Genomic DNA, 17,225 nt, shown 5'->3' with positions numbered 1-17,225 from the left:
TCAGACAAACACATTTGGAGTTGTTTTAGTAAATGTCCTTGCTCTTCCAAGCTTTTAAAATGGTAGATAACAGAGATCAGGGCCTGACTTAAACTCCTAAGAAAGTGCATTCATCATTCACAGGTAATCCACACGGCTCCAATGGGTTAAAAATTGACTTTTGCGGGTAATCGATGTGACTTTGTATGAAAAATATCCAGATTTCAAACTTTATATACAGTATTAACTAACTCTCAGTAACGGCTCCATCTTGAAGAGTTTTAGCGTAGTAAGCATTGGTTGCCATGGATATGTTACGCAGTGACTCCATTGTGAGGTGATCTCCAAGATGGGGTCGTTACCGGAAGCTAGTAAGTATAGTTTATATAATTTAAAATTGATATTTGTCTTACAATATCGCATTGATTACTCGCAAAAGATGAATGCACTTTTTTGGGCTTCAAAGTCAGAAGTTGTTCCCTGATCCCTGTTTTCTCCCATTTTAAGCAAGGACATTTACTAAAATTAAGTATTTTCCGGACTATATGTCACTCCGGAGTATAAGTCCCATCAGTCGAAAATGTGTTTTGAAGAGGAAAAAACATATATAAGTCGCAGTGGACTATACGTCGCGTTTATTTAGAAAAATTATTTCACAAAAATCCAAGCCGAAAAACAGACATTTAATCTGGAAACTAAACAATAGCACAGAACAGCAGGCTGAATAGGTGTCCGTACATGTTAACGTAACATTTATTCACTGAACACACTAGCATACAGAACATACCTGGGAAGGCTGAATAGGTTAAAATTAACACGACAAGTCAAATCAAGTACAAAAAGGTCCCAAAGTCATTCCGCATCACTGAATCCATTGAATTAAATAAATAAAGGAGCAGCATAGGGGGGACTCTCGTGGCTGTAGACGGAAATGGTTTCTCTTGGTTCATATGAAATCATTTTGACATACAAGTCGCACCTGACTATAAGTTACAGGACCTACCAAACTATAAAAAAAAGTGTGACTTATAGTCCGGAAAATACAGCAACTCTAAATGTGTTTGTCTGAAAGGCATTTTAAAAAGATTGTCATTTTGACCCATAAAATGTTTTGTTGGCTTTTGCTAAATATACCTGTGCGACTTATTACTGGGTTTTGTGGTCCAGAGTCACAAATGTGTTTTCAAAATTTCAGTTTCCTGTAGCGCAGGTACAGCATTGCGCAGGTAGCACAATAGGTTGTGGGTTCGATACCCAGGGAACACACATACTGATAAATTGTATAGCTTAAATTCACTGTAAGTCACTTTGGATAAAAGCATCTGCCAAATACATAAATTTAAAATAATTTCAACGTTAAATGCAGTAAAATTTAGTGAACTATGGTTTAAAATGATCAAAGCAAACTGGTTTTTGAAACATGAGGAGAAACAATATTTAATCAATTTAACTAATATGCACCTATAGTTCAACACAAATATGTTATTTTTTTTATATTTTTTAACATGACATTAAGAATTTGAATCAGGTTGAAATCAGAGATTTTACATTTACATTTATGCTTTCGGCAGATGCTTTTTATCCAGTACATTGCAAGTTATACATTTTATCAGTATGTGTAACTGACCCCATTAACCTTTGCGCTTCTATAATATAGCATAAAACAAGTATTTTCCCAATATCATTAAGCCCTAGTAAACATAAATGCTCAGATGCTGTCACATACCTATATTTGGTAAGTCAGGGCCCTGATCCGGGGTGAGATCTTTGTTGTAGCGCAAAAAGAGTATGGTGTTCCTGAGGGTCAGCGCGTGGTCAAAATATCTCTGAGCCTCTCCTTCAGCGGTGCTCTCCACCTTACAACATAACAACATCCTTATCAACAGCATAATCACACAAAGAGGCCAATCACTGTGAGAACCAAAAATATAACTACAGGCTGCAGTGATATCAAAGAAATGCAATAGCCTTTATGCTTTTGTGAGCGTGAAAGAGATGAGAAAAATGCGAACGTGTGTTGTGTAATCATTTCCATTTCAAGCACAGAGGCTGAAGTCGCCTGTCCGCCGTTTCTCTCAGCCTCCTTTGTGTCTTATAATAGGAGCATTACCTTCTCCAGTTCCATGAGAAAACTGTCCAGGGTCTCATCAGACAACTTCCCCACCTCGAACATCGTGACAGCGTGGCTCTTTAGGTTCTGAGACGAAAACAGGTAGAGGGGAAATGTGTGGAAACAACTCACTAGTATTTGTACAAATGACAGTGTGAGTCAAGCATTTGAAAATCGCAGACTCAAAATCTATTTTAATGGGGACTTTTCCTAAAAATCTGACTTGTTTAAGTGCTATAATTGGGTCCCCAGTGCTTGTATCAACTTAGAAAATGTGAAAAACAACAACCCAGTGACTTAGTTTTGGTAAACCATTCTCTGCAAGCATGTAAAAAAATAGATCATTGAAATTCGGCTCCCCTTGTGATGTCAGAAGGGGATAACACTGCCCTCTAATCTGCACTATCTAACCACAGCACTGCTATTTAGTGCAGAGATCAGCTCATTTGCATTTTAAAGGTGCAGTGTGTAATTTTTAGAAGAATCTCTTGACAGAAATGCAAAATAATATACAAAACTATTTTATTAGAGGTGTATAAAGATCTTTCATAATGAACCTTTATGTGTTTATTACCTTAGAAAGAGACGTTTTTATCTACATACACCGAGGGTCCCCTTACATGGACCACCATGTTTCTACAAAAGCTCTTAACTCTTTCCCCGCCATTGACGAGATATCTCGTCAATTAAGAGAAAACGCTTCCCCGCCAATGACGAGATTTTCCGTCTTTCCGCAATACCGCTATTATCCACCAGGTGGCGCCCTTCCGCAACTTTATAAACCCGGAAGTATTGCCCTATGACAAGCTGCTGCATGTCCATGTCTGTTTTAAAGATCGCTCTGAATGGAACAAAAATGGAATGATCTCTGCTTTTTGCTCAAAATGTGGTGTTTTTGCAGAAACCTACCCATATTCAAAAGCTGATTACAAAAGAACTACTAAAGGTAGGATGAAACGGTTTTTTTTTGTTTGAAAGCAGAGGGTCTGTTCTTTCATTTGGTATATTGTATGTTTATATATTTGAAGAAGAACATTTTCTGGAAGGCATTAAACTTTTGTGAAAATCATGAAAAACGCTGGCGCTGGCTGTCAACTTTTTTTAAAAACGCTGGCGGTGAAAGAGTTAAAGGACAAACTTTTTTACTAAGTTGTATCCGGCGATGACATGTTTGTCCGGTGGTGGCTACCGTAGCTTCTCTATGTGTTTCAAAAGCGAGAGGTGAGCAGTGGACTGAGCCTTTGGTTGCAATTCGCAACCTTGCCACTAGATGCCGCTAAAATTTACACACTGCACCTTTAAAGGACACACCCAAAACGACACAGTTTTGCTCACACCTACAAAGTGTAAATTTTAACATGTTATAATAAATTATCTATATGTTTTTTGAGATAAAACTTCACATACGTACTGTGGGGACACCAAAGATTTATTTTACATTTTAAAAAGGTTGTGTGAAATGTCCCCTTCAACCATTCTATGATTCGCTATTACTAATAATCAAATCTGTAAAATCCCTAAACATTTAATCCCCCCTTAAAGAGACAATTTACCCAAAAATAAAAATTAAGTTATCATTTACTCACCCTCATGTTGTTTAAAACATGTATGAATTTTGAAAACAAAATAAAATATTTTGAATAATAATGTTAAGCACACAGTTGCATACCCATCAACTCTCATAGTAGGAAAAACAAATACTATGAAATTGAATGGGTAACGTCAAATGTGTGCTTACCATCTATGATCACCATTTTTTTGTGTTCAAAACTCAAATGAAAGTGAGTAAATAATGACAATTTAAATTTTTGGGTGAACTACCCCTTTAATGTTTAGGTCACAACCCTCCACTGTGTTGAGAAACACAGCACCAAGTACTTTTATAACACATTGAAAGGCACATTCGGTATCAAATATCTACAGACAATGAAACAGGAATCCTCCAAGCAAGCGAAACACTCACGGGGGAGAGATTGCCCATCATTAGGAAGGCGGTGAGGGTGGAGTCGAACAAAAAGGCAATCCTCTTAGTTGGGGCCGCAGGAATACTTAGACTGCTCACGCTAGCCGTATCTGGATGACATGGAAAAACACACAGAGTCAATTAAATCCCCATTATTATAAAGTACGCATGAATGAGCCAGACTAATGGTTAATAAACGGCACAGTAGAGTCTGTTGATGTCTGAAGGTTGAGTGGAAAAGCTGTGTGTGATTTATTGAAAGCGATCACGCTCTCACCCTGGTCCTCCAGGCTGGTGGTGTCAGTATCAGTGGCTGAGGAACCCGCCTCCATCACTGGACTGCCACCTTCCCATGAGAGCAGCATCTTCTGGGGGTCCATAGTGCTCCTGTTTAAAGCCAAACATGGGGGGATTCATATTCTTACATGATAAAATACAACGAAAACAAGCAGCACTTCACACATACATGTGCTGTGACAGGGAGCCATTCCTTTCAATGATAATGTATGCATTGATAATCTTGCTGCTAAGCTTTACTTTCAAATTGTAAATCTTAGCAGTACAAACAGATTTCTCCATAGAGCGGTATTTATTTTTATTTTTACAAAAACGATGCCGCACACCCAGCAGTCAAAACTAAGTTAAGTGGCACCACCTATTTAATCCTGTGTATGTGTGAAGAGCCCCATCATACACAGCAGCAAATGTTTTGTTTCGTATTTATTAATGTCCGGTATGTCCGCAGATAAAAGACAACATACTTGAGTTTATTGACCGAAGGGGCGCTCTTCCATGAGAGGTGAAGCTGATCTGGGCTGATCACCTGACCCTTTTTGATAGCGAACCCCAGGCGACAATACATGGACACGGCATTCTGGGGAAAAAAAGAGAAAACTGTCAGTGTAATGTTTATATGGCAGTCATGTACAAATCAGTGATGCATTATTAACCACTGCAGTAAATATGTTAACATGTTATTTATAAGAAAGTAAGCAGGACTGTTTGGAAAGCATCCCAAAGTGCCATGAATTATCCATAGTGCTATCAGAAATGGCTTATTGTATCTCGACTAAACACAACATTATCTGCCTTTTTCACCTGAAGAACATAACATCTCATTCTGCAGCGAGGCCAAACAAAACAAAATGTATGAATACATACCTACTGATATTCGAAAGGTTATGTTTAGAGCTACACACCAACGCAAATGGTTATAGTTGAAGCGGAACAGCAGAAAATTGGGGAAACGTATTGAGATAAAATGCTGGCTCTTGAGAATGATTGAGTATTGGAGAAAGTAGGTCAGGCTAGATGTGACTTACGCATCACTTTTATTGAGGTGTCACTGAGAATTTTGATATTTTTGATATTGTATTTTCAGGTTGGTGATGACAAAACGTTTAGAAAACCATTCTTGTATAAATTGGCCCTTTTTGTTTCAATAAAACAATAAAAATGATTTGCATTTAAACTCATTCTTCTTATGTTTCATGAATGAAACCCAATATTTATGTGCCTCTGAAATGATAGGGTACACCCCTATCAATCAGAAACAGGTAACACCATTTAACCAATGACAAGTAGCATCAAAGCTAGTATAATTTGTGACCCTGTCTGTAAATTTTTTTTGTAATTTACTTGTTTTACATAAAGTCATCCTACATAATATAATCTTGATGTCTTTAATATTGACTGAGTCAAATATCAATGATTGAAAGCAAACTTTGATGCTCCTAATCTCATAATAAGACTTTGAGACTTCAGCCTGAATTTCACAGACAGGGTCACATTTATATCAATACCAATGCAGCTATTGAATACAAATTTCTGGGGATAAAATAAGTAATGCATTTAAGATTAAAAAGCCATGATCCCATTTTTAGTGGCATCTAGGTACGACTGTGAATTGCAACCAACAGCTCAGTCCTCTCCCTTTCAAAATGCATAGCGAGTCTGACTGTGCATTCACACCAGCCGCGGTAGAGGCGGCAAAAACACGCTAATCGCACGTAGTTTGATGCTTCAACATCCTGAGTTTATTCGCTTCATTCGTGCGTGAAAGCCACGTGCGAAATTCTAGCCATTCGAGACATTCACACGGAAATTCGCATCATGGAAGGGGCTTCTGCGACTCCGCTCACTCCCTGTAATCACGTCACTACTAGAGCAAGCTCCTTATTGGTTAAGGCGGCCCGAATATTCGCCAAAGTTCAGATTTTTCAACTTGCGCGTTTCCCGCGGCAACGCTCAATTCGTGCAGAACACGGCATCCGCACCGCGCCTTCCGCCTCTATTCGCGTCTTTGCATTGACTTAACATGTAAATCACTTGCGCTTTCCGGCTCTTCCGCATCTGGTGTGAATGCCACATGAGACAACGTAGGTGTCAAAAGGTGCTCCATAGAGCAGTTTGTCCATTAAGGGCTACTGTAGATAAAATGGCAGCACCAGTGGGGCAACCAAACTTCCGATCTTTTTGATGAAGCCAATACAGAAGTGACTTAACCCGCAATTCATCGAAAGGCCACTAGAGGCTGGCTCCAAAAGGAAGTCAATTCCCATAGACCCACCATGTTAAACTATCCAACTTTACAGCAGGAAACAATATGTTAACAGCCTGGAACGGCCAAGTTTGCCCTTCATGACAACTGTGAGGGGGTGAATTTTTTTGTAACTCCTCCGTTAAAATGATATTAAGCCTTAAAGTACTGTATAATTAAGGGGCGTGGCCACTTGAGTGACTGGTGAACTGCCACTGCTGTCACTAGAGTCGAGCTAGGCGGGCGTGGTTTCAGCAATCAGCCATCTCAGCATCATCTACGTCCCACCTCTTTACACATTTTTGGTTTTCTGCGAGTGATTTGAGCAGCCAAGATGGCGACAGCAGGCATCGCCTACTATTGGCTTCAAAAAAGCTCTTCACAAACCTATGGGTGACGTCACAGACACTACGTCCATATTTTTTACGGTCTATGGGCAGCACGAAATGACAACTTCCATGTATGGAGACTCGCGATGTATGTAGATAAAAACAATACAGTTCATTATGTAAGGTCTTTATACACCACTGATAATATTGTAATATTGCATTTCTATCAAGAGATCATTTATAAAGTTACACAATGCACTTTTAACATTAAACATTGAGTTATTTGAGTTTATAAAACATGAACAGTCATTAATCAGTGCTTATAGTTTAAAGATCTATAAACAGTGCATAACACCTATTTGTTTATAATGATTTTCACATTTAGTTTGATTAGTGAGGTAGAATAAGAGCAAATGATGCTGTTGGGTTAATTATAGGTTATCTCTGGAAAGCTCTGCGCTCGGTCGCTCTCGCATGAGCACTGTGACCAAGCACTGACTGTGACGACTTGCTCCTTTTCACTTGTGTTAGATAAGCTTGAGAAATAGCTTTCATTTTGAGCAACTATTTGCTAACATTTTTTTTTACACTTGAAAGCTCATGAAACATTAATTTGATAAATTATTTAAAAAATGACAGTCCGTTCAATTTTGTGAGGGTTGATCTCTTAAAACAAATCACGGACACACAATTGCTGTTTATTTTCCAACTTATGATGGCCTCTATAAACCATAAAATAGAGCCATCATAAGGAGATTTAGGTCATTTCCTTTCTGACCCCCTTAAAGCGACACTGAAAATATACTCATTTTCCAGCTCCCCTAGAGTTAAAAATTCTATCTTTACCATTTTGGTCTGGCTAAACCACCTTCAGCATAGCCTACCACAATCCATTCAATCCGACCAGACCATCAGCATCGCGCCAAAAATTTACCAAAGAGTTTGGATATTTTTCCTATTTAAAACTTGACTCTGTTGTAGTTACATCGTGTACTAAGACCGACAGAAAATTAAAAGTTGTGATTTTCTAGGCAGATATGGCTAGGAACTATACTCTCATTCTGGCGTAATAATCAAAGACTTTGCTGCCTTAACATGGCTGCAGCATTGAAAGTTACTAGACTATTTTCGACTGCTGCGTAATATCATTGCGCCTCCTGCAGCCATGTTACGGCAGCAAAGTCCTTGATTATTACACCAGAATGAGAGTATAGTCCTATCCAATCTCTACCTAGAAAATCACAACTTTTAATTTTCTGTCGGTCTTAGTACACGATGTAACTACAGAAGAGTCAAGTTTTAAATAGAAAAAATATCCAAACTCTTTGGTTATTTTTAGCGTGATGCTAATGGTCTAATCAGATTCAATGGATTATGCTAAGCTATGCTAAAAGTGGTAGCGCCAGACCCGGAGATCAGCTAAATGGATTCCAAAAAGGTAAAAATCAAATGTTGAACTCTAGGGGAGCTGGAAAATGCTTGCATTGCAGAAGGTATGGGATAATATTACTGATGAAGTTCTGAGAAAATATATTGACATTACGCCAGAAGTATGTACTGCTGTAACTGCTGAAAAAGGAGGGCATACCAAATATTAATGTTAAAAGTAGATAAAAACAACACGACTCACTGCATCTGATATTTGTTGTGCTCAAAGCAACCATCATTAAGAAATGAAATCATGTTTTGGAAGCAAAAAAGGTCAATATTTCATACAATTATTTGTATATGAATAAACTATGCAATCATCATTTGTACAAAATAAATGGATTTCCACAAACTGAATGACTGTGGAAAACAAACAATTTAATCTTAGCAAAATGTCAATCAGATAATGAAAACAAATTGTGACTATCCCTTGTAAAAATAAATTCATCTGTAAAGATTACATCCTTTGAGTAAACACAACTTTGACATTTTCTAATTAAGAGAGTTATAAATTTCCATAATGGGTCTCATGAATAATCTTGTTTTTCACTGAAACATGAACACACTGTGAAATGGGGCTAAACGGCTACAAAGAGGCCTCATCATACATTCAAACACGGATTCATTTCACATCCCATCAAAAGGCCGAAGGATTTGACAAATTGCTTCTCTTTCTTGCAGCCCTGTGTTTTGCATCCTATATTCACCACTCGGCTATAAAGCCAACGTTTTATAGCAAATACACTGCCTTTTATTTTCAACCCCGCATGACACATACCTTCACCAGACCCAAGTCAATCTCCAGTACATTAGCCAGCTGAAATGACAAAAAGAAAATTTGGTATGAGTCTCAAAAGCAACCAGAATACAAAGCGAGAAGAAAACGTCTGATTTTGAATATGTACCTCGGACACGTTAGTCTGCTCATCGATGGAAACGAAGATTTTGTAGAGAAGCGTTTCGAAATAGTCACCCTGGACTCGGTTCATGACAAACCCTTCGAGCGGAGGTACTGAGAAACAGAAAGCATGTGGGTGAGTTTGTACCCTAAATGTTTTCCCTGCCATTCCTCCAAATGGATTTCATGATTATCCCATTATGCTTTTTGGATCAATGATACTCTCATCCACTGTCTGTGGCTGGGTATAAAACGGGATGGATGAGATAAATCCTTTTAACAGCACAAACAGCCTTTGGGGGTCATCGGAAAACCTAGAAATGCTGTTTAAATCCAACCATTTTATTTGATCGACTGCAGCACTTACCTGATATACAGCTGTCATCTGATATGGGAACATCGAGATATATATAGCCGCGGTTGTATAAACCTGAAATAAATGGAGTGGATGAATGAATAGAACGGTGCTGTAAACATATACAGTACATTTATCAACGAGTCAATGACATGACCTTCTTTATTATGTCATGATTTCTCCAAAGCGTCAAGCTAAAATCGTGCAAGTGATATATCTGTCAAGAAAGGTTCAAAATGGCCAAAGCATACTGACATCTGTTCTCATCATTTCGAAGCATTTTTCATTTAGGTGACCTCCTAAGACAGAGAAAGACTCACTCAGAACCACGTTGTACTCCATTGATCCGGCCAGCTGGGGTCCAGAATCTATCATCTTATCAATGGCGGTCTTCTCTGCCGCAGAGCAGATCTGTAATCAAGCCAGCACAATACGAGTAAAGCTCAAGACCACATGCATCAAACAATTAAATGAACAACTAAGGGGGCTTTCGTCCTCATCCAATTTCATGCAGCAGGAAAAACTGAGGCTTTTACAATAGCCTGGTTTGTGGTATGTTTTTTGTGTAATACCTCCAGAAATACTGACAGATTAATCTGTTATATTCCTAATTCCCATAATTCTTCACAGGTTTAATATAATTACACAAATAGGACATTGCAAAATTAATCCGCCTCACCCTAATGTCATCCTCGGTGATGTATCCGGTCTGCACCACCCACCACGGTTCCACCGTGATCTCCACAGGTTTTCCAGGCAGGAGATCCCGAGCCGTTTTCCTCCGGAAGAATTTCTAGCCACAGACATATGCTGCTTAGTGTGAGGTTTAATCGTCATGTGTACAAAAACGTACTGCTCTCCACGGACTACATCTTTGATCTTCAAAGGGATGCATGAACCATCCAGATTTGAGAAGCATCTAATGAACATCATGTTGAAATCCTGGGAGAGCTTATGTGGAAGATCTTAATGAATAGCATTGAAAATGACTTACTTTGGAAGACCTGCACTGGTTCATCAGGTCAATGTACTGGTTTCTGCCAATACCAAGAAGCCTCAGACCTGAAATGTCAACAGTTAATACTCTAAATTACAAATGATTTATATGTGGAGACCAAATCTGCTATGTCTGTCTATGCCCTGGTATTACTTTGACATATGTCTTGACTGAGGCTCACTAAATATGCAACACTGTCTTTTAGGCAATCATGCCACTATTAGATTTGATTGTATTAATGAATTAAGTAATCTGAGGTCCCTCAATATCTTAATGTACAAATTCCTCCATGCCGCAGATTCTCACCCTTTATACCCGGTCCCCCTCCATGCACAAAGGCACAGGGTTGTGGGATCATGACAGAGGGCCAGGCTTGATTAATACATGCCAGGCATGATGCCAGAGGCTGTGGGTTGAGCTCTAAAGGGCAGGGAGAAAAGCGACGCTTCAGATAAAGAGATTAGAATTAGAGACCCAGGCATAGCCTGCTGGCCACCTTCTGTCTATACAACAATAAAGACCCACTGGACTGACGGCGGCTGTCCACTGTGACTCTGGACGCTGCTCGAATCCCTGCTGTGCCACAGAGCCATTCACATAGTTCCACCTTAAATAACATCATATTTGTCCCAAATCGCAATGATTAACATAGGCTGCTAACGCATATTTTGTATCTAAAAAAGAAGATTCTGTCTGGCAAGCTCGCGCTATTGAATGTTTGCACACGTCTGGTGTGCAAAACCTGCAAGTTGTCCTACACTCGATGCAGCCTTCTCGCCCGGTGTGACCCCATTAAAGCTGTGAGCATGCAGCAGATATATAGATGACAAACATTAATTATAACTTGGGCAGTCAATTTGTTTTAATAAACAAGAGGCGGTTTCCCAAACAGGGTTTAGATTAATCCAGGATTAGGCCTTAAAGGGACATTCCACTTTTTTTGAAAATATGCTCATTTTCCAGCTCCTCTAGAGTTAAACATTTGATTCTTACAGTTTTGGAATCCATTCACCCGATCTCCGGGTCTGACGCTACCACTTTTAGCATAGCTTAGCATAATCCATTGAATCTGATTAGACCATTAGCATCGCGCTAAAAATAACCAAAGAGTTTCGATATTTTTACTATTTAAAATTTGACTCTTCTGTAGTCTACTAAGACGGATGGAAAATTAAAAGCCATGTTTTATCAGTAAAGTCCTTGATTATTACGCCAGAATGAGAGTATAGTTCCTAACCATATCGGCATAGAAAATCGCAACTTTTAATTTTCCGTCATTCTTAGTACACAATGTAACTACAGAAGAGTCAAGTTTTAAATAGGAAAAAATATCCAAACTCTTTTGTTATTTTTAGACGTGATGCTAATGGTCTAATCAGATTCAATGGATTGTGCTAAGCTATGCTAAAAGGACTAGCGCCAGACCCGGAGATCAGCTGAATGAATTCCAAAACGGTAAAAATTAAATGTTTAACTCTAGCGAGTATATTTCACAAAAAGTGGAGTGTCTCTTTAATTATACTGGGACATTTAAGTAGTTTTTACAAACATACGTTACAAAAACATTACTGGTGTGCATTTTGAGACAAAATAATGCCACTGATATATGTTTAAATATGTCTTCTTAAACATGCATTTTAGTCTGGGACTATAAGCCCTGTCTGGGAAACCGCCCCATAAGGTTTAATGCAAATTACTTGTGTACAGATAATGGGTTTGTTGGTTGTGTATAATTGCATATTTTGCATAAAGAAAAAAATAATGGAAGGCATTAAGAGATATACGATGGATACAGTGACTACAAAGTCTGCATATAACAACTGAAGCTTGGGTGCAGTAACAAAAGATGAAGCTAGTGTTAATGTGAGAGAATCTGAAGCCAGCTGGAAGACAATTTCATCGTCTGGCTTTATGGCTACCAAACAAAGTGCCATGTTTGAGTCAAACACTGCATTATCAAAAATACACCATCCTCAGTGTGAGGTACGCAGCTGGGAGCATAACACTGTGGGGATGCCTCTCTGCTGCAGGTTCTGGAAGGCTCGTGAGGGTAAAATGGATGTAGCACAATAGGGGGAAATCGTAAAGAAAAACCTATAGGACACCTTCGACTTAAAAAGTATTTTCCAGCAAGGCATTAACCAGTTGCAAGTCAAAACTATACAGGCATAAAAATGTAAACATGCAAATCCAGATCACAGTCCAATTGTTCAAATATTGGTGACTTTTATTACTGTCCATCCATGCCCCATGCAACCTTACTGAACTTATTTATAAGCTACTACTTGAAGGTAGGTAAATATACAGTGGCCAGATGAACAAAACTGATATCCACAGAGACTAGGCTGCTTTTTATTTGGATATAAAAGAACTTTATACTTTACATTGCAAAATGAATCCCCTGTGGCTCAATTCTCATAAGATATATTTAGCCCATCACATATCTTTTATTTGAAGAATAAGACATATGTGCAAATGAAAATACTTAATAAAGTAAACACATTCTCCAATCCCATGCTTTTTCATTTTGACAGACCAAATCGTGACGGCTTCTGTGTTTTCCAGTCAAGTGCTTGTAGACTCTTACGGTGATTGCAAAATGCCAAGAAATGCATAATAATCCATGCAAAAGTAATCCGAAGCTGTGGCTGGACCACAAAACAAAGTCTACATTCCCTATATCTCAGTGTTGGTGATTTAGAAATAAAGACATTAAGACATTTTCTACGCTGTAGATCATTGTATACTGTGGACATACTATGCTAATAAACATGCTACTACGCCTGGTCATGTGATGTGATACTGTATCAATATGTCAGTCCCCACCCTACATTACATTACTAAATATGAATAACATAATTTGGGTGTACATCATTTTAAACATTGTTTTGATGTCTATTTTTTTATCATATTTAAAATGTATTTAATGGGTAAAAATGATTCTGCATCTTCCAAGTGCATGTTTAATGTAATGCAATGCAATCATAGCTGCACAGACAATAAAAAAATTACATTACTCATAAGACTCTACTTAACTTTTGCTAAATTTATTCTAACCCAATAGCAAAATGCTGAGTTCTGAATGAGCACCACCAGAGTGTCTCTTGTGTCTTGTGTCCTTGTTATTGTGCATGAGCGGTCGGCAACAGAAGCAAATAATGAATCCCTGCTCAGACAGAGACAGAACTTACAGTCAGCAGCAGTGAAGTTGGGTAGCGAATCATAACTCTTCTCACAGTTCATGATGTCCTAAATCAAAAGGAAAGAGTTTTCTATAATGACACAGTTAAATCAAAATGCATTAAAATATATTGTATATACAGTAGCTGGATTTCCATTACCCTTCAAATTGTGCAAAAATTAAATGGCAAATTGAAAATGTGGCCAATGAAAACCCATATATCGCAAAACTTTACATTTTTTAACATTTATAGGTCACCTGCGTGCGAATAAGTCACATGATCATTCTTGTCAATATGGCGTGGTGTGTTTTTGTGCTGTGCCGTGCTGTATAAAGTCGGACACACCCATCTGCCATGGTTTTTGGAATTACTTACAGTATTGCGAGACAACAAAATAAAGTTTTTTGTCGCGTAATATCAGTTCATGGAAACTGTCACTTCGCAATAGTTTTTGTCGACATTTAGAAAAAAATGCTGAAGTTTTGCGCAAATCTTTAAAGGTGACATAGAATGATTGAACGGGGTATTTATTCTTGTTCTGTAATGTGACATGTAGACAACAAAATTTTGGCTGGGTCTGTAATGCCTTAGAAGCTTCCTAAAAACCTCTCTTAGAAAGCTATATTAGGGTGGGGAATTTAAACGAGAGGTTTTGCACATATTTGGTGTCTTTTCGGGCTTAACTGGCAACCTCATTATGAAATGCAAGCACTTGACACTGATTGGCTGCCTTTGCTGCCACTCAAAAGAATGTAAACTTCGCCCGACTTCAGAACACGGACAGACTAAAATTGTACAGATAGAAGAGCACATCCTGGAACACGACTCGCCATTTCGCCTTGAATTTCGCGAACACCGCTGCAATTTACTTCCCGTTGGAGGCGAGAGGCCAGATGCATGAACATTTTTTTGAAGGGGAGGGAATTGAATGAGAGTGGGGGTTGAGATGCAGTTTACGTAATATGTACAGTATTGTTCAGATTGGGCCATTTTCTGGCGGACATTTCCCAAGGAGGATAAAACGCAGATGTTAAGAATGTAGACTACTGATATTCAACTAAGACGAGGTAAAAACTTTTTTCATTCTCTGTCACCTTTAATGGAAACGCAGCTAATGTTACGTGAAATTTTACGTAAACGTTTCATTATTTTTAAAGCTCATCTTTCACAGTAAACACAGCTCTAAACTAGGGCTGCACAATATTGGAAAAAATGCGGTATGCAATAAATTGCTTGATAATGCATTATACAATATGCGATATGGTAATGCTTTAAATTTGTAAAATCACATGATATTAAAATATATATAAAACTATTAGTGCTGGGCAAAGATTAATCGCGATTAACCGCATACAAAATAAAAGTGATTATTGGTATAATATATGAGTGTGTGCTGTGTCTAATTATTAGGTATAAATACATACACACACATTCATGTATGTATTTAAGAAACATTTACATGTTTATATATATTTATTTATATTTGTATATAATCTATATTAAATATAAATAAAAAAATGATATATAAATAAAACAATTCTGAAATGAATATATGAATGTGTGTGTGGTTAAATACACATAATAATAAGACACAGTACACGCACATATATTATGCAAAAAATCACTTTTATTTTGTATGCGATTAATCGCGATTAATCTTTGCCCAGCACTAAAAATAATATAACCAACATAAATGTTTCACATTCTTTTGGGGAAAAGAAAGCATTGCTATCTCTGCATCATCATTCTCTCTGCTATATGCATTGACCTTAAACGTAAACTATACATTACTTCAATGGTGACCAAACCTATTCCTGGAGTTCAGCTCCAACCCCAATCAAACACACCTGAACCTGGCAATCAAGCATTTCAGGGTTACCTATTAATTAGAGTCATGTGTGTTAAAGCTGGGTTGGATCTAAAATATGCAGGTGGGTAGATCTCCAGGAACAGGGTTGGTCACCCCTGCATTACCTGTTTAAGCATGAAATCAATTTGGTATTATAGTTTATAGTTATTGCACATCATTGCTATGTGCATATTGCAGTATGGCCATTTGCAATATTGTGGTAATTTTAAATTATCTTGTTGCACATGAATAGATTTAAAGCAGTTTATCAATACACAACACAAGACAACACTGTCTTAACAACACAGTGTCTTCACGCTATATTGTGCATGTGGTAAGCAAGCTCTATGATTCTCCAGCTATTTTATGAGTTGCATTAGCCTTCCCGAATCACTGTCAGAATGCAGGACCCCTACAGTAATGAGCTATAACAATACAACGATAATAACAGGGTGCACATTCAATACTTATCTACCGCATTTATCATTACAGGAAAATACCCCCATAGACTTTCAGACTAGTCCAGTAAAATGCTTGGATACCAGCCCATGTCTACCATATGTTGTATATTCACAGGATCTGTATTATATTAAATGTGGCATATACTTCAGAGCTGTGCACAGGATGCACCACATTAGGCCATGCTTGTCACATAAAGTAGGCAATGCAAGTTTTGCAAAATTTTCTGATCCATTCATCTACCCATCATTTTTAGCTATCTATACTATAAAAACGTTGCATAAAAAAACATGTGGATAAACTACAAAAGTAGTTGAAAATTTAAGCAAACCTCCATGATGCTGATGTAGTAGGAGAAGGGGGTAACCCGCAGACCCTTGACCATGATGTCAGACAGGTGGTAGGGGTAGAGCATCAAATGCTCACGGCTGTACTTCAACAGCTCTTCATAATACTTGCGTTCGTCTTTTTTCACATGCCTGACTAGGTTAGAGAGTTTTGACAGTGTTTAAAGATCTATTAGAGCAGTGATCAATATTTTTTGTCATTACAGTACTGTTAAAAAGAGCTCAAATGTGTGCAGGCCAAAGATGGAGTAGGAAATACAAACACTGTCAGAATGAATGATAGCCAGGCAGATTTATAAAGAGAAAAGCAATATGTTTCTCAATTTATCTAAAGCTTACCTAGGTTATTGCGAAAACGTAGCTGGTTTCGGATACTGTACAGAAGGACTTGTTTGTCATACTCGCGCTGCGAATTTCCAAGACTCTGTCAATAAAGCAAAGACAAATTGAATTTAAGTTTGATTTTAATTTAACACATGATGTTTCTTTTAATAAGTGCTGGGCAAAGATTAATCGCGTTATATAAATGTGTGTGTGTGTGTGTGTGTGTGTGTGTGTGTGTGTGTGTGTGTGTGTGTGTGTGTGTGTGTGTGTGTGTGTGTGTGTGTGTGTGTGTGTGTGTGTGTGTATATATATATATATATATACACAGTTCAGATTTTTTTTATATATATTAATTTTTTATATATTTTTATATATATATTCATTAATTTTTCTAAAATATATATAAAAATATAATATAAATATATATAAAAATATAAATAAATGTAAATATATATATATATATATA

The 17,225-nt window shown here is 37.7% G+C and overlaps 1 protein-coding gene across 2 annotated transcripts in view; it reads right to left on the bottom strand.

Moving 5' to 3' along the window:
- fam91a1 (family with sequence similarity 91 member A1) overlaps positions 1–17,225 on the bottom strand; it is a 28,731-nt gene that overhangs the window by 10,615 nt on the left and 891 nt on the right. For both annotated transcript variants that reach the window (XM_073858219.1, XM_073858220.1), the window contains exons 2-15: positions 16,779–16,859; positions 16,420–16,575; positions 13,790–13,847; positions 10,596–10,663; positions 10,281–10,394; positions 9,922–10,012; positions 9,614–9,676; positions 9,254–9,360; positions 9,127–9,165; positions 4,814–4,926; positions 4,330–4,439; positions 4,053–4,162; positions 2,090–2,176; positions 1,706–1,835 (exon numbers count right to left, since the gene is read on the bottom strand). In XM_073858219.1, the coding sequence (XP_073714320.1) occupies positions 1,706–1,835; positions 2,090–2,176; positions 4,053–4,162; positions 4,330–4,439; positions 4,814–4,926; positions 9,127–9,165; positions 9,254–9,360; positions 9,614–9,676; positions 9,922–10,012; positions 10,281–10,394; positions 10,596–10,663; positions 13,790–13,847; positions 16,420–16,575; positions 16,779–16,859 (1,327 nt within the window). The remainder of the gene's footprint in view (positions 1–1,705; positions 1,836–2,089; positions 2,177–4,052; positions 4,163–4,329; positions 4,440–4,813; positions 4,927–9,126; positions 9,166–9,253; positions 9,361–9,613; positions 9,677–9,921; positions 10,013–10,280; positions 10,395–10,595; positions 10,664–13,789; positions 13,848–16,419; positions 16,576–16,778; positions 16,860–17,225) is intronic.

Source organism: Misgurnus anguillicaudatus, chromosome 20, assembly GCF_027580225.2.
Source record: "Misgurnus anguillicaudatus chromosome 20, ASM2758022v2, whole genome shotgun sequence".
NCBI lineage: Eukaryota > Metazoa > Chordata > Actinopteri > Cypriniformes > Cobitidae > Misgurnus > Misgurnus anguillicaudatus.
The sequence above is the reverse complement of the archived record's forward strand: the minus strand, read 5'-3'. Positions and strand labels throughout refer to the sequence as shown.